At 61.5% G+C, this 17,266-nt stretch overlaps 1 protein-coding gene across 1 annotated transcript; it reads left to right on the top strand.

The window, feature by feature from the left end:
- Positions 1 to 3,095: 3,095 nt before the first annotated feature.
- Positions 3,096 to 16,480, top strand: SYNPO (synaptopodin). Its single transcript, XM_074156127.1, has 3 exons — positions 3,096 to 3,249; positions 12,499 to 14,387; positions 15,710 to 16,480. Exons 1-3 carry the CDS (start codon positions 3,096 to 3,098, stop codon positions 16,478 to 16,480), a joined length of 2,814 nt encoding a protein of 937 aa, XP_074012228.1.
- The last annotated feature ends 786 nt before the right edge of the window (positions 16,481 to 17,266 follow it).

The following is a 17,266-nucleotide window of genomic DNA, read 5'->3' as shown; positions in this document are numbered from 1 at the left end:
CTTTTTTCAATGGCGGGGGGTTGGCAGGGTGTGAGAAAGGCAGGTGGAGGGAGGGGTAGGGAGGGCTGTGCATCACCCGCCAGCGAGTGGGCAGGGAAAGATAGCCGAGCAAAAGGTCTCCCTGCTGCCAGATTTCAGCACTTTGTGAATCGAAGGATTTTTTTTTTTTTTAATTTATTATTTTTTATTCTTCCCTCCCCTGGCACCATTTTGCAGCTTCTCGTAGGGACTTGCTGCTGCCGGGAAGCATGAGATGCTTGACCGGGAGAGCTTGCTGGGGCTGTAAGCTGGACACCAGTGCCCAACTGGAGCATCCCTTGCTCTCCAATTTGGTGCTGCGCCCCTGAAATGGTCCCCAAAATGACCCTCACACCTCTTTACAGCCACATTCTGCAGGCAGGGGGTTGTTATCTCAGCCTGGTTTTGTGGATGTGGCTGGCGATGCCGCTCCTCTTCACTGGTGCAATGGGGTGCCCGGGGCATATATATATATATATATATGTATATATTTATATACCCACCCAACCCGGCCGGTCTTCCAGCAGACAGGATCAGCCCTGCAGCTTTTGCTAGAGATGCACTTTACCTATAAATATTCCCTTCCCGTGCTGTTTCCAGAGCCCAAGAGCTGTGTCCCAGGGGGAAGGCAGCTCCTCTACCAGCAGCTCCATCGCCGTTCCCCCGCCGCTGTGCCGGGCTCAGACTGGCCCCCAGCGAGGCACCAGACGTGTGACTCGGTATCTCCATGGCGTGGGCAGCCCCGTCCCCACAGCGTGTCCTCGGGGAACGCCGCCACCGCTGCTCGGGTCTCACCAAAGACGGGGTTTGCCCAGGGAACGCTGGGATCGTGGGTGCCCCTCCCCAGGATATGCCCATCTGCAGAAAGCACTCCTTACATGGAAGGGGGCGGCTTGGGAAGATGGTTTTCCGGGCGGTACGGACTCACCCAGCAAACTGTCAAGGCAGCTCTGGTGTAGGATGGGTGGGAGTCGTGCTGACCGGGAAACCTTCTCCCTGCGGATGGGGCGAGGGAGTGGGAGCGGGCAGACGGCAGAGCTGCTCTGAGGGGGTCTCTGCCGACCCGCGCTGGGCTGGGGCTATTTTAGGCAACTTTCTCTTTGTCCTCATTTGAGATAAGCCACCACCCTCCAGCTCCCACAACTTGCCATGTTTCTAAGGAGAGATGTGGGTGGCTTCCCGCAACTACCGGGGCCCCAAATTACATAAAGAGCAGGGTGAGACTTCTGTTTCAGAGAGAAACATTGAAATTTTCCCCCCTGCCAGGATCTCTTTGCAAATCCATGTTGAATAATTGCAGCAGAGGGAGGCAGGAGGAAGGATTTCAGAAAGGGCAGAAGATTTCCTTTGGGCATTCTCAAAAAAACATGCAGTCTTGCTTTGGGGAAATGCCCGAGCGACTGTTTAGCAGCAAAACCTTCACTGGCTGTTTTCAATAATAACCTTGTTTTCCAAAATAACCTTGCTAAGGACAGGGAAAAGTTTTGCAGACAAGCTGCGCGAGCCCCAGGCAGGGTGTATTCCTGCCTGAGTTCAGACCGTGGCGTTGACCTAGTGCATTTTCTCATTTCGCTGAAAAATGTTGTGATAACTCTGGGAGGGTTTTGGGTCGAGCAGATGCCTCTTTTCCTCCTCAGCCGGCTGCTAGGCTGGGAAATCCAGCACGATCCCAGCAGCAGCGATGCCCGGCGGGTTCTTCCCTGGGACCCAGCCTTGCAGGGAGCGGGGCTGGGCGATGCTGGGCTGAGCAAGCGGCTGCGGAGGACTCACGGCACAGGAATTTCCCCCCTGCGCTGTAAACCCGTATCCTGTCCCGGGACGGATGACATCCCCCTCTCCCAGCTGATACCTCGCCTGTCTCTCGGCTGTGTCGGTGCATGCGTTCGTCATTCGGCAGGATTTATGCTCGGCAGAAGGGAAGCCGGGTCTGTCTGCGCTTGTCCTGGCGCCGCGTGAGTCACTCAATGGTTAAACACAGCTTTATTAGCTGGATGCAGGGAATTTTGCTTTCCAGCAGGATGGAGGTGGGAGCCAGGGCTTCTGCTAACCCTCAGCAAACCCTGTCTGCAGGGAACGGGCTTCTTCCCCGAATGCTCCCACCTCCTGAGCAGTAGGTGGCCATCCATCTGGCCGTCCCCCAGCGCTGCCCACAAACAGGGGTGTCCACAGCCACCTCTGAGCTGCAAAAGCAAAGGGATCCCGTCAGTGGGATCCAGCCCTCAGTGCTGTCCCCAGAATGAGGATGGATGGACGAGGGTGCTGGGATGATGAACGTGGCGCTGAGGGCGCTTCTGGATTAGGGGGGGCATATCCAAAGGAGCCGCAAGGGAGTGTTGGCATCTCAGGGGGTCCTTCCTCGTGGGGCTGGAGCCCAGGCTGTGGACACCTGGACCTGCTCTGCTAGCTGTGGCCAGAGGAAATTAGTGCATGCACAAGCATCCTCAAAACTCCCCCTTCCCTTCACACAGGTCCTTGGACACTGCTCCTCTGCCTGCCTGGACAAGAGAAACTCCTGAAAAATCCTCCTTGGTGACATCTGTCTTCCAGGCAAATCCCTACGGCTGGATCTCCAAAAGCTGCCCACTCCTTAGATTCTACTGCCTGCAAGAGGAGTAAAGCTGGGCTTGTGCCCGGCACGTGGCCATCTTCCCTCTCGGAGGCTGCCCGTGCTCCGAAGGACACCGCCAGGCAGGAGCCACCCCCCTGGCCATGTGGAGGGGGTTTGAAAGGCCGCGGAAAAACAGCGAAGGAAAGCGGGGAAGATGCTGAAGGCAACGCTCCGTCAGCCCTGCCTGCAGACCCAGCCCGGCTACCCCGCACCCGGTGAGGCTGTGCCAAGCCTGTGTGTCTGCAGGATGGACAAGGGGAATACCGAGGGGGACACCGGCTGTCGGCAGGAGAAGGGGAGCAGAGATGGGCAGAGGTGCCATCACCTCCGAGATGCCTCCAAGACAGTCGCACAGGAGGGACGGAGGGGACCGCTGGGAGGAAAGGCAAGTGGGAGCTGCTGGCGAGAACCCAGAGGGCTCAACAGGGATGTGCTGGTTCCCACATTGGATGGCAGCAGCCGGGCCTTGATGGCTGAGCCCGCAACCCCCCCAAAATGCCCCGACTCTGCCCCAGAGCTGCCCCCCGCAGCAGCCAGCCCCACAGCCGACCCCAGCCAGGAGTGGAAAGTGGTGAAGATCCAACGGGTCCTCATCAACCCTGCCAGCGAGCCGAGGAAAGCGGGTAAGAGAAACCCCCTTTGGCCACCATCCTACACCCCAAAAAGCGCTGCTGTGATCCCAGCGCTGGGGCTGCCGCTGCCTGGCACAGTGGTGGGAACGCCCGGCTCTTCCCAGGGCAGGATCTTCGCTGGGTTAGAGGTCCCAGGCTCCCAGCTGAGATGCTGGGACTTTTTTAGCTTGAGATGATCTCTCTGGCCTTAAAAATAAGGAGGAATCCGTGGCTTTTCTCGGGAGGGGGATGGGAAGGCAGCCGGTGGGTTCCCAGAGGCTCCAGAAGCTCAATAGAACCCCGAGCAGGGCACGAGCAAGGTGGGCTTCCAAGCCCTCACCCTGGACTCGGGGCTCATTAGGACCCTGCCAAAGAGGGGGTAATCAGGACCAGCTCCTGGGGCACTGCCTGGGACAAGGACAACTCTTCCCAGTCCGTTGGTGCGGGGATGGCGAAGCATTCGTTACGTGGCTTGGGGCCATCTCTCTTTCAGCCCCTGGTTTAAAAATTAAGCACTTTATTTCAGGCCGGTTGGTTCCTACAATGCTCTCTGCCATCTCCTCGCTTCACAGCCCTGTTTCACAGCCGTTCCCCTCTGTGACTGTCCCTTCAGCCACGGTGACACAAATACAGGCACATATCTAGGGTTACCACAGACCTCCCCACCCAGGGGAGATGCTCCCATGGGATTAGACCCATCCTCTTACAGGCATCAGACCCATTTTTAAACCCCGCTTCCACCCTTCTTTCTATTTTGCTCCTGCCCAGCTGTTATCTCAGCTGCCATACGGCGCCGGGGCAGGTGTGTCACTGTCCCCGAGGGATGGTGTCATCGGATGCTGTAGCTCTGCTCAGAGCCTGGTTTCCCCAAAGCAACCTCGATGATGGGGAGGGTCGAGACCGGCTGGGGATGCTCGACATGAATCCGGTGGCCAGAATCTCTTCCCCTGCCTTTCTGGGGTGTCAGACGTCCTCTAAACCAGCAGCTCCCTGGATGGGACAAGGACTGGGAAGCTGAGCCAAGCCCTTTGGCTCACGGCTGCCCCAGCAGCTCCCCGGCCGTACGGGCGGGCGTCGTGTTTCAGGGCTCAGCACACAATCCAGGCGGTCCCAAATAGTCTTCCCATTTCTCACTCTGCTCTGGGATAGCAGATCTGCAGCAGGGAAAGGTCAGACCTGACTCTGTCCAGGCTCAGCATTTTCCTAACCCGCGCCGCCATCCAGCACTTTTGCTGCCAGCCTGGAATTTTAAAGTAACTCAACAGGTTTGTTGGAAAGAGTTTGTCTGTCCCGTTTCCTCCCCCTCCAAGTGAGATCACCACCAGCCACTGCCTGCGGGATCCGTCAGACTTTCCAGAGCCTCTGGGCAGGATGTCGCTGAGGGTCCTGAGCACCGGCAGCAGCGCCGGGACCTTGTGAAAAACCTGCAGGTTTGCGAAGGAGAGGTTTGTTTCAGAGCAGGGACGGTGGCAGAGGAGGGAGAGACAGGCAGTTCCCCCCGCGCAGGTGGCATCGGGGCTGCCTCTGGGGGTGTTTGCAGGAGCATCCCTGGGAGGTGTCAGTGATTTTCTCCTCCTTAGCTGGCTGGGGGTAAAATAACCCCCACCCACGCAGCTCCCACAGGAGAAAGGGGTGCATCCATCCGCGCCCAAGGTCTTGCAGGGGTGGCCTGAAAGCTGGGGGCCAAGTGGGTGCCCCCCCACCCCCAGTGGTGCAGAGCCACTCAGGCAGGTCCCGGGTGCCCCTTTGGTCCCCATCCAGCAGCCCAAGGCCAGGCTGGCTGCTCCCAAACATCCGGCACCGCGGCCCGAGCTGGTTGGCACCTCTCGGGGCAGGCAGGGGAGCGCAGGAGCCCCAGGTAGAGGCAGCAGCTGGGAGATGCAGGAGGCAGGACTGGTTTCTCTGTCTGCTGTGCAAATAAATGGAAGGTTTCGCTCCCTGGGGGCTGCCGAGCCAGCGCCAGTCTCCCTCAAAAACCAGAAAAGTGCAAAAAAGCAAAGAAGGGCAGGAAGAAAGGAAATTAGAAAGGCAAAAAATAAGGCCAAGAGCTCATCCTGCGGTGTGGACAGGCGCGGGAAGGGGGTAAGGCTGGTCCCACCCACAGCGGTGCCCGGGAGCTCTGAGAGGTGATGCTGGCTCCCCATCTCTCCCAGGGCTGTGGTTCCACCGTCACTGGGAGCGGACCACCCCTGGGAGAGGGCTTTCAGTGCTCTTCCCAGAGGGTCCCTAGGGTGGTGACACTGCTGCTGGATTTCTGCCCAGCTCTGAGTGCCCCAACTCTTTAGGCACGGGGGAAAGCGGCAGCAAGTGGAGGCCCTGTTTCCCTCCAGGTAAGGTGCTGCAGGTCCCCAGCAGTGCTGGGAGGAGGGAAAGGGGGTGAGGGGTGGGATAGGGGGAATGCTTAGGGCTGGGAAAAGGGGGATGTTCGTGGCAGGGATAAAGGGGATGTCCCGGGATGGAATAAGGGGATGCACAGGGCAGGATAAGGGGATGCACAGGGCAGGGATAAGGGGGATGTCCCAGGATGGAGTAAAGGGATGCACAGGGCAGGGATAAGGGGGATGTCCCAGGACGGAGTAAAGAGATGCACAGGGCAGGGATAAGGGGATGCACAGGGCAGGGATAAGGGGGATGTGCAGGGCAGGGATAAGGGGGATGTCCCAGGACGGAGTAAAGAGATGCACAGGGCAGGGATAAGGGGATGCACAGGGCAGGGATAAGGGGGATGCCCCAGGCTGGGTAAGGGGGATGCCCCAGGCTGGAGTAAAGGGATGCACAGGGCAGGGATAAGGGGATGCCCGGCTGCTCTCACCCGGCAGCGGGCTCGGGGCAGACCCAGCCGGGACGGGAAGCTGGGCTGGGCCGGCGGGGGCAGCCGGGGCGGCTGCCGGTGCCGCCGGGGAGGTGGGACCCGTCCCGTCCGGTCGGGCGGGCGGGGCGGGCAGGGGCAGGGCCGGCGGGACCCGCCACCCCCCGGCCCCGGCCCCGGCCCCCGCCCGCCGTCTCCCCCTCCCCCCCGAGCCCGCTCCGAGGGCGGAGCTGCCGCAACTTTCCTGCCCGCCGCCTCCTCCCCGGTGCAGTCGGGCTGCGAGGGGCGGCGGCGGCACCGGCACCGCGGGTAGGGCAGGGGCTGGAGGGGGGACAGCGGGGCTGGAGGGACCGGGGGACCGGGGCAGGGACCGGGAGTGCAGAAGCGGGGGAGTGGGTGGGAGCGCAGATGGGGGTGCAAGGGATTTGGGGATGTCCGGGGGTGGCGGGGGCTGGCAGTGCACGGGGAGGTCCGGGGGTGTATGGGAGGGTCCGGGGGTGGTCACCCAGCATCCCCCGTGGAGTGCTGATGGTGGGCAAAGGGCAGGCGACTGGAGCTGCAGCCAACCCTGGGGGGAGATGAGGGTTGAACTGGGTTTTTCTCTCTATATATAAATTAGCCGTGAGGGTGTTGGTTCCCTCTGCCCGCCCCCGGGGGTCCGGCGTGGGGCATGGGAGGCACAGCGGGGGGACATGGGGGACGTAGGGGTCCCCCTCAGGGCTCGGCAGGGTCGCATCTCCCAGCTCTGCAGAGCGCCCTCCCAGGCAATGTCCCCTGTCCCCCCCCCGGCGGGGACATGATCTCCCCTGGCCGTGCCACCCCGTGCTGGAGACACAAGGTCTGTCCCTCCGGCTTGGCAGCCAGCGGGATGGATCCCTTACCGGTTGTGCAAGGGATGGGCAAAGGCCCCGTTTCATCCCGCTCCCCTCCCCTCTCCGTCCATCCAACGGGGGCAAGCTAAGACAGATGACCTTCTCTCGCTGGGCCAGCACCTCTGGCTCATGGCACCAGCCCGGCAGGGCTGTCACCGGTGCCCTGGCAGCCAGGGATGTGTTGTGTGAGTCCCAGTACCAGCGGGCATCAAGGGGCTGGGACTCACCTGCCAGGAGGGATGGGGTCCCCGTGGTAGCCGGCCAGGGGATGGGCTAGCCCTGCTGTGCTCCGGGTGGATGGATGGCAGGGCAACCTGAAGGAGCTCTGCCCAGCTCCAGCCTCCTTTTGCAAAGCTAAAAGCTTAATTTTGGCCAGCTGGGGGGAAGGTGCTGCCTCCACTTACGTGATAGTAGCAGCCTTTTCTTCCCCAGGGCGGATGCACACAGGGCTGGGGCTGCTTACTGCATCCCCTCGGCTTGACATGCCCGGGGAAAGCAGGGCTGGGGCAACCAGTCCCTATTAAAGAGCAAACCCCTCCCCAGCCCCTTTTCCTCCTCCCCCAGGTGGCAGATGGGTGCCCCAGGGCTTGCTGCTTGGAGACTGCGGGGCTGATTTTCGGGAGGAGTTGGGTGCTGGGCAAGGCAGGGGGATGGCTGCGAGCCGTGGGGAGGCAAACAGCTCCAAATCCAGCAAAGCCCTTGTGAACAGAGCGCAGGGAAAACTTGCAAGCGCATCGAATTTTCTCGCTGTGCCAGATTTTGTCACTGGCAAAGGCGCCCGCGAGGAGAGGCCCAGCACGGTGTGCCCTGCCAGGCTGGGGAGGTTGCTCCCATCACTGCACCCACCACTTGAGCCGGGGCTTTTTGGGTCTGCAGGGCCAGCACGGATAAAAACTTCATGGAGGTTTTATATCTGGGCTATAGGAGGGTTGGAAGCTGGGAACGAGGCAGAAAATTGTCGTATTTCTATTCACATGTTTCAATCGTATGAGTTTCTAGCTAGCTTGTCTGCCTGTCTGTGCTGCCCTCCTTGTTTTCCCAGCAGCAGATTATTTGGGATAACTCTGGGAGCTGGAGGGAAGCGCGGACTTCAATGTGTGCGAGTTAGTGCGCGTTGCAAAAAATCCTGCACAGCTGTAGTTGGGGCAAAAGGCCAGTTGGCTTCTCTGCCAAAAAACCTGCTTACATTTCCTCGGTGTCCAAAGCCCTCCAATGTTTGGGTGAAAACACTGGATCCCGCCTCCCCAGCACCGTCCGGCTGTAGATGGGCTTTTGGGTTTGTGGCAGGGAGGTGGCACGGCGGTGGCGTGTGTCCCTCTGGAGAGATGGGGTTTCTCTTGGTTTAATTCTGGGTTTTGCCGGCGGGATTTTGCCGGCAAGTGGCATTTTTTGGGTTGACTTGACGCAGCCCAAGAAATGGTCAGAAAGGGGGAAAAGCGGCTGGGTGCTACAGATGGTGGCTGCTGCAGTGTGTGAAGGTGTTTTTGGGGTTTCTGGTCCATGCTTTGCCTGTCCCTGGACAACCCTGGGGCTGGTAGGACATCCTGAGCATCCTGGCAAAGGTGGGCTGCAGCGTTGGGATGGCCGAGCATCCAAACCCGGAGCAGGCCAGGGATAGATTTTGGAGTCACCTGCCAGCCTTGACTCCAAGATTTCATATGGCCTGTTGCATCCCGCCAGCCACACTGCGACTTTGGTATCTCTTGGCTTCTCCGTACAAGGACTCCTCACCACCATGCAACAGTGCTTGCAGCCACCCAGACCTGCAAGGTGACAGCTTCCAAGCCACTGGTTCTCTTCGTGTGACATCCTGGCCACATCAAAACCAGCAACTTCCACTGAATCTGTCAGCTCAGAGAGCCCTGGGGTATCTCCCTTCCCTGCAATTTGGGGCCAAATCCTCTTCTCCTTCCAGCTCTTGGAATCCACGTCAGGGCAGGGCAGGCCACAAGCAGGGTCTGATACATCCTTCACCATCATTCGGGGCAGGATGGTGACTCCAGCCTTCGCTGGCTGGACTTCAGGTGGTCTGCAGTAGAGCTGCGTGGGGGACCCATCCTTTGCATGGAAAGCTGAGCTGGAAGGATTATTTTTTTCCCCCCGTCTGGCCAGGAGGGGAGAGCAACAAAAAATGCCTTTCATCACCCTCGTCATCCTCGCTCTGGAGGAGAGAGCACAGTATGTGCTGCGGGAAGGATGACTGACAGTGCGGTAAGAAGCTGTTAAGCCCTGTGCTTGGGGGATTTTGCTGGAAATCACCCTCGGAGCAACAGGAAACCTATGGAGCAAGTGCCTATATAACCATATAGATAGAGATCTATAGGCTCCTCTGGCTGGAGCTGAAGTGCATTGCACCGAAATAGCACTCAGGGGCTGGCTGCTCCTGTGCACTGGGGGTCCAGCAGTCCTGGGGGGCACAGGGAGCATCTTCTTCCCTGGCATCCCTGGACCGCGGGGTTGGGGGCTGCTGAGGGACCCCCCCCAACATGGAATGTGGCAGCAGAGAGGGCTGGCGGGGACAGATTTATTCTTCTTGGAAGACGCTGGGACATTTGGAGAGGGGAGACGTTTCCTTCCCGAAGGACAGCGTGGTGGCGAGCCGGTGGGAAGGAAGGAAGGAAGGAAGAGTGGAAAAGCGTGAGAAGAGCCTGTCACCCTTTGGATTTTGGACTGGACTCACGTTAATGGGCGGAAGCCGGTTTCCAGTGCTGCACAAGCCCTGGGTTCCCTCGGCCGCACATAGTTTTGCTTTTGCCTCCTCCCTACACCGCTCAGGCTGCCTTCGGCCCTGCGCCCCTCCTCCTCCTCCCCACCACCTGGACATTTTCAGCTGTTGATCTCCCTCCCGTCTGCCTGGGGCCGGGGGGAAACGCACAGTCGGAGCCCGCCTGAGGCTCCCCGGCTGCTAGGGGATGGCGGGGAAGGATGAAGGGATGTTCCCTGCGGCTGGGAGGGGAGAGAGGGGTGCAGGAGCCATCCCGGGTGACAAGGGTCTCTCCGGCCACCGCGGCAGATGGCTAAAGGCTCTCACGCTGGGTCAAATAACCTCATCCTGCAGCTCAGACTGGAGGGAAGAGGGGAGGGAGGTGGTCCCTGCCCTTTGGTTGGGGATAGGGTGTCACCACAGGTTGAGCAATGATGAGCCCCATTTGCAACGGTGCCTGCAGAGCTGGGTTGCAGGGTCTGTCTGTCCATCTGTCTGTCTGTCCACCGGGCTCTGTGCGGCTGTGCAAGCAGAGCAGTGTACGGGGGGGGGTTGGTGTCTGAAATTTCCTCTGGCCTGCTGGAGGCTTTGGTGCTCTCCATCCACGCGATGAAAATTGGCTGTGAAGGGCAATCATTACTTCCCCCAATCCCTGTTAGTATCCCGAGGGATTCATTCCCAACAGGCTCAGGTGGAGCAGCCTGGGAATGGTGGGTACCAGGTGGGCAGGGGCTGCTGGATGCACGTAGGGGATGGGCATCTGGAAGGTGATGCTGGGAGCAGATGCCAGGTGGGGGATTTCAGGTGGGGGGTCCCACCCTGCAGCACCCCATAGCCCGGAGGGATGGCTGTGCCCAGGGTAGCAGCAAGGGATGGGGATACCTGGGGGAAAAATCCCAGGGGATGAATCCCAGCGCTGGTCCCAGCTATGCAGGAGTGTATCCGGCAGCTAGTCCAAGCAAGAATGGGCTGGCCAAGAGCTGAGTCATCCCTCCAGCATGGAGGAGATCCCCCAAGGCCCCTCAGTTGCTTTTAAAAGGCAGTAGCAAGAGCGAGAGGCTGCGAAATGGCTCCATCGAGAGCTCGGCTTCTTAGGCGGCCTTGGCCTCCGAGGAAGCAGGGATGCTGGGCTCTGAGCACGAATTTCACAGACATCTGGAGCCTGTGGCTTGTTTCTCAACGGCTCCTTGGCTGTATTTCTCCTCCATTTCGGAGATAAAGGCGGCGAGGGTGACCCTGCGGAGCAGGAGCCACGGTGCTGGCCGCCCTCCAGCCAGCCCGGCCGGAGGAAACCGCGGCCCCGCTCTGTGCCGCCGCCAAAGCAAATAGAAATGGGGCGTTAAACAATGCCGGGCGCTAACTGGGGGAGATGTTGGCTGCTGGTGCTGCCGCTGTGGATGGGCTCCTCATCTCCAGGAGAGACTTTCCACTGGCATCCACTGCCTCCTCTCCCCCGTGCCCAGCCAAAACCCTCCCATCGGGCAGCCTGAAGGCTTCATCCACCCTCCTCCTCCTCCACTCCTGGAGGCAGGACCATCCTGCGTGCCTTGGCGGTGCTGGGGCCAGGGCAGGGAGTTGCTGGGTGCTGAGGGAGGTGGGAGGGATGAAGGGTGAGGAAGAGGAGATGCCCAGCTTGCAGAAGCCCTCCTGCTTTGTTTGCCGTGGGCTCACTGGAAGGATTTGGCTTAGTCATCCATCCCTTCCCTTGCTGGTAGGCTGAGCCACTGCTGAAAATATCCTGGAAGGCTCCCAAGCGGCACAGAAGGCAAGAAAATGAGAAACACATGAAGGAAGGGAAGAAGGGAAGGGATGGGATGGGAAGGGAAGGGAAGGGAGTGGGTGCTGGCAGTGGCCGGGGGAGCGGGACTTGGGATGGGCAGCCGGGCCACCCACCTCCCTTCTGGGGCTGGAGCAGGGACACCCCACCACAGCCATCCTGCAGTGCCTTTGGGGAGGGGGCTGCTCCCTCGGTGGGTGCTGGGGTGATGCCGATGGTGTCTGTTCCCAAGCAGTGGCCTCGGCAGGGCTGGTGATTCTGCCCTTCCCACGGGCGCTTCAGGGCGAGCACTTAGGAAATTGCTCACCCCGAGAAAATGTGTTCCCAGCAGCTCCACATCCTTTTGGCCTTCGGGAAGGGCTGGTGCCCTGACCTTTTGGCCAGCACACGAGAAGCCCAGCAGCACTCAGCCACTTGCTGCAGGGCTTTTGCCGGGCTTTTTAGCACTTTGCTTTTAGCACTTGCGTCGGCTCCGAAGGCATGAGGTTGGCTCCTCACTGTGGGCTGTGTCTGTGTCCGACGGGTCGGGATCTTTACAGCTTCTGTCGGCTGCTGCCATCTCGTGTCGCTCCATAAATCAGTCCCCAGATGGGGCTGGCCACCAGCCTTGCCATGAGGTTATGGCGGGCTGGCATCTCCCCGCTGAGGCTGGGCTTGCTTTCCTGCCCACTGGGATTTGGGCGAGGGGCCGGGGGACACACGCTGGCCCCTTCCCTGCCTGCTGCCTCTTTGAGCTGGGGGCTAAAACCAGCCAACTGCAACCTGAGACCTGCCGAAGCCCTTGGAGAAATTCCTTTCCCATTTGGTCACCGCGGTGGGATGGGAGAAAAGGTCCTAAGAGCCCCTGGGTGTCCCCTGAGCTTTGCCCTCTGTCCCCCCCTACAGCTCAGCATCTCAGCAGGGGTTATGCTGGGTCCCCATCACCTCTGGACTGTGATTTTTTCCCCCGGAGCATCCCTCCTGCCTTCCCCCAGTTGCTGGGGAAGGGGTTGGGATGCTGAGGGAAACCTGGAGGAGGGGCTGCCGGTCCTGGATGGGGAGGGCTGGGATCCCACACCCTCACTGAGCCACCCCTAACCCCTCTCTCCCCTCTTCCCAGGTCTCTCCCGCAGCGCCAGCCTCTCCGAGAAGGAGCTGAAGGAGGCAAAGGCGCAGAGCCGGAGGATCGCGGCACAGCTCACCACAGCTCCCAGCCCCAGCTCCAAGGGCGTCCTGCTCTTCAACCGCCGCAAGCAGCGCGTCGACGGGCTGGCCGGGGCCGGGCATGGCGGGGGGCTGCCACTGAGCCCTGCGCCCCGGCCTCGGCAAGCAGCCATGGAGGAGGGCGAGGGACGGGGGATGAAGCCAGAGCCCCATACCCCAGGAAAGGAGCTGCAGACAAATGCCTCCCCGTGCCGGGAGCCACCTGCTGAAGACCAGCAGGTCCCACTTAGCATCTACCTGAAGGAGAACATGGCATCGACTGCCACCAATGGTGTGCAGGAGCAGGCTGCCGGTGGGATGGAGAGTGGGGCAGGGGGGGTCAGGAATGTGGGAGCCCCTGCGGGGCCGAGCACTGCAGCTCTCCCTCTGCCACAGAGCCCCGAGGAGGGGAAGAACGGTGAGGTGCCTGGTGAGGTGCCCAGTGCGCCAGCAGGCACGGCCACGGGGACAGCATCCCCGGCCAGCCAGGAGCAGAATGGGGTACGGGGACGGCAGTACTATGAGATCCATCTCACCCTGGCCAAGCCCAAACCGGTGAAGAACCGGACAGCCAGACCCTTTGGCACCCAGGCATCCCCCATCAGCAGCCAGCCCACGGAGGGACCCCAAGCCACCGAGATGCCCCCGCCGCCCACCTATGCAGAGACCCTGAGCAGCCCCCCGCCACTCACCCGTGTCCGCTCGCCCCCCGCCTACTCGGCCCTGTACCCACCCCGGGAGCAGAAGATGCTGCCAGGTCCCCCCCTGGGCTGTGAGGTGAGCGGACCGAACCCCCTGCCCAAAACGGGGATCCTGGAGGAGTCAGCTGCCCGGAGGGCCGGCAAAAAGTCCATGTTCACCTTTGTTGAGAAGCCGAAGCTGGGCCCCAACCCCGATCTGCTGGACCTGGTCCAGAGCGCGGACAGCAGGAAGAAGCAGAAGGAGCAGGGGGAGCCCGGTCCCGAGGATGAGCCTTTTGCCCTCGGGGCTGAAGCTGCCAACTTTGTCCCCAATAGCATGGCCAGGGGTGGGCAGCACCTCCCGCCAGCTGACGATGCTCCGGCGTGGTCCTCCTGCCTCAAGTCCCCCACCATCCAGCCCAAGCCGAAGCCACAGCCCAGCCACAACCTCACTGAAGCAAGAGGGAAGGGGGCCGAGCTCTTTGCCCGCCGGCAGTCAAGGATGGAGAAGTTCATCATTGAAGCTCCCTCCCAGCCTGATCTGCTGCGGTCCCCATCGCCCACCATGTCCCTGCCTCCCTCATGGAAGTATGACACCAATGCTTGCCTGTCACCCATGGTCTCCAGACACCTCTCCAAGAGTCCCTCCAGGCCCTCCAAAACCCCCCCGGCATCTCTGTATGGTGGCAACCTGATAGAGAATGAGGTCTCCCAGAAGGAGCTAGAGATCTCCAAGCACCAGCCCTACCAGCTCCCGTCTTCACTCTTCATCCTCTCCCCATCCAAGGGGCCAGCGAGGTCCATGCCCCGGGAGATGCCTCCACCCAGACCCTCTCTTCCTGACGCCTACCCCTACCCCCAGCAAACCTCCTGCCCAACCTCTCCGTTGCCTCCTTCCCCTGTTTGGCATCCCACCGCCATGCCCAGCACTGGTCAGACCACCTCCAGCCCTTTCCCTGGTGCCTCGGGGGTTCTGCCCCTGACTCACGGTAGCCGTGCCAGTCCCGGAGCCCCGACAGAGGTGCTGTTGGCCTCCCCATGCCGCCTGCTGCCGCCTCGAGCAAAGGGGGGCTTCCAGGCGCCCCGGCCCTCCTACTCCACCAGGAATGCCGGCATCGAGCCACAGGTGTGGAAACCTTCTTTTTGCTACAAGTAGCGGTGGCAGAGAGAAAAACACGGGGGTTTTAGGCTTCCCTCCACTGGCCGAGTCCTCCCTAACTGCTCACAGATGTGCCAAAAGCCAAACCAACCACAAAAAAAGGGGGGGGAAAGCAAAGGAAAGAGAAAAAAAAGAAGTAGCTGGGGTGCTGCAGTACCAAGATCATGGATGAGACAGGCACTGCCGAGCCTCCGGTGTAATGGGAGCCAAGGGGTTCCAGGGAGGCAGCTGGAGCCACGGGCATAGAGCCTATGGGATCCCAAAGAGCCGTTGGGAGCCTTCGTGTCCCACGGGACCACCGGCACTTTCTTTCTTGTCTTGCCTGGAAACTGTGTGGAACATCCCGTCTCTGGCTCCGTCCTTTCCTCGCCTCCTGCCTTTCCAACTCTCGCAGCTGTGGGCTCTGCCTGTTCACCCGCAGCCCCTCTGTCCTGCCGGCTCCTATCAGCCTCCTACCAAAGCAAACCCGGAGGGGACACATCACCTTTCCGCCTCACTGTGCCTGCTCCTGTCTCTTCTGCTGCTCCTTCAGGATCTGTCCTCGTTTGCTTCCATGCCATGGAGGAGAGCTGCATCCCTGGAGGAATGGCAGAGCTGTGGGGTCCCCGTCCCCACACACACTGGGTGCCGGAGCTGGGGATGGGCATCGCTGTGTGGCATGGCCGGGAGCGAGGGATGTGCCAGGGGGAGGATGGCAGGCAAGGGCAGGGCCAGCTGGGTGATGCTCAGCCTGATGCTCCTGGTCCAGCCGTGCCTCTGCCCATCCCTCGTTCCTGCTGCTTTCCCCACAGTAACGAGTTGCCTTTTGACTGTGCTTTTATTTCTCTTGCACTTTTATTTCTCCTGTGTTTTTCTTTTTTTCCGCCCTCTTTCTGAATACACTCTCTGCGCTGTCAGACCTGGCTCTTCTCTTTCCTGCTGGCGTGGGAGCAGCTGTGATAGACCCTGGGGGTGGCACGGGGGGTGTCTCTGTGCACCACCCGGAGGGAGGGTTTAGGAAGCTGCAGGTAGTGAGAGGTCCTGGATCATATTTTGGGCAAGGATGATTAATTGCAGACTCAGCCTGTCCCGGCTTCCTTGGCGGGGGGGTTGGGGGGGTGCAGAGGCAAATGCATTTTTTGGGAGCCCTTACAGGGGGTGCAACACATGAGGACGCATCCTCAGTTCCTGCAGGGCTGAGCCAGCACGGAGCTTTCCCTAGCACCGATCCTGCCCCTGTCCCTCTGCTCTGCCCCCTTTGTCCCTCCCCGAGCAGTGCCGGCACTAACCCGCTCTCTGTCCCCCTCCAGGAAAGGCGGCTGTCCCTCCCCGCCTCACCCCGGCTGGTGCGGCGGCACACAGGCAGCCTGGACGGCTGGGCCAGCCCGGCCTCAGTGCCCGAGCTGGACGAGGGACCCCCCATGTCCCCTCCGTGGAGCGAGAGGTCCCTGTCCCCGCTGCGGCAGGACGCCGACCCTCGGGCCAGCCGGCAGATGCAAGCGCGGCTCGCCAGGAACATCATCAACGCTGCCCGGAGAAAGAGCTCCTCTCCCAAAGCCGTGGGGATGGAAGGCTCCCGGCCCTTCACCCCCATCCCCACCGGCCCCCCCAGCTTGCCCCAGTCCCCCCGGGCCGCACGATTGGAGGGCTCCAGAGCCCTGGCCCCGCAGGCTGCCAGCAGCGTGCTGGGGAGCCTGGGCAGCCCCTCGCCTACCCACAAAAGCCCACTGCGATCGCCCCGGGCAGACGGTCCCCAGTTTTGTGCCTCCCCCGGGATGTCCCGAACCGCCTGGGCAGAGGGTCGCCGGCTCCTGCTGCCACCCGGCGCGTCCTCCTGCCCCATCTCCGGGCTGTCCCCCAGCCCCAGGAGCCCCCTGGCATCCCCCGTGGTGGGCGGGCGGTCCCCGGCCAAGCGCTGCACCTCCCGGTCCCCGACGGACTCGGACGTCTCCCTCGACTCCGAAGACTCCGGGGCCAAGAGCCCGGGCATCCACAGCTTCAACCTCTGCCCCCGGGGCTGGACCGGCAGCCTGCGGCTGAAGCCGGGGGGGCTGCCCTCGGGGGCCCCCTGCACCTCCTAAACGAGCCAGCCGCGGCTGGGCCACCCTCTCCCCAGCTCCGCCAGCCCGGGCGATGCCACCCGCTGACCCCCCCCCCCCCCCCCACCGGGAACACCCCCAACCCTCGGGGCTGCGCTCCCCCAAAAACCGGTGTCCCCGCTCCCCGGCGGAGCTGCCGTGTCCCCTCGGCGTGCCGGTGGGGTCAGGTGCCTCCCGCCTGCCCGCCATCCCCTGGCCCCGCTCTATTTTTACCAGCCTAACCTTTCGGGGCAGGACTGCCTGTTCAGCAGGCAGAGCAGGCAGCGGGGGGGTGGGCAGCCCCCAGCACCGCCCCCCCCCCTCCGCAGCCCCTGCCCTCCAGCCAGCCCCACGCCACATAGCCAGGATGGGGACAGGCTCGGTGGTCCCCTGCGAGCCCCCTGTCCCCAGCGCAAGGGTGTCCCCCAGCTCTGCTTTCCGGGGGTGGGCAGCACTGAGTTGGTGCCACAGCTGGGTACCCTCTTCCAGGCTGTCCCAGCCTCCAGATCTGGCTGGTTTCAATTGAAACCGGATTTTGGGGAGGAAAAGTTAGTTTTTTTGTTCTCACCCCCAGTTCTTCATTGCTTTTTTTTTTTACTTTTGACCGCTTCCCGAAGAAATTCCCCCTAAATCCTTCAGCGGTGACCAAAAAGAGAGCCCAAGTTATTTATTGCCACATCAAGGGGACTGTTTACAGGTGCCCTCCTGCCCTGCCCAGGCAAAGAGGGGCAGCCCCAAACTGTACCCAGTCACTGTCCCCATCCCCACACTCACCCCGTCCTGTCCCCA

The sequence above is a fragment of the Numenius arquata genome, chromosome 11 (genome assembly GCF_964106895.1).
Source record: "Numenius arquata chromosome 11, bNumArq3.hap1.1, whole genome shotgun sequence".
Lineage (NCBI taxonomy): Eukaryota > Metazoa > Chordata > Aves > Charadriiformes > Scolopacidae > Numenius > Numenius arquata.
The sequence above is the reverse complement of the archived record's forward strand: the minus strand, read 5'-3'. Positions and strand labels throughout refer to the sequence as shown.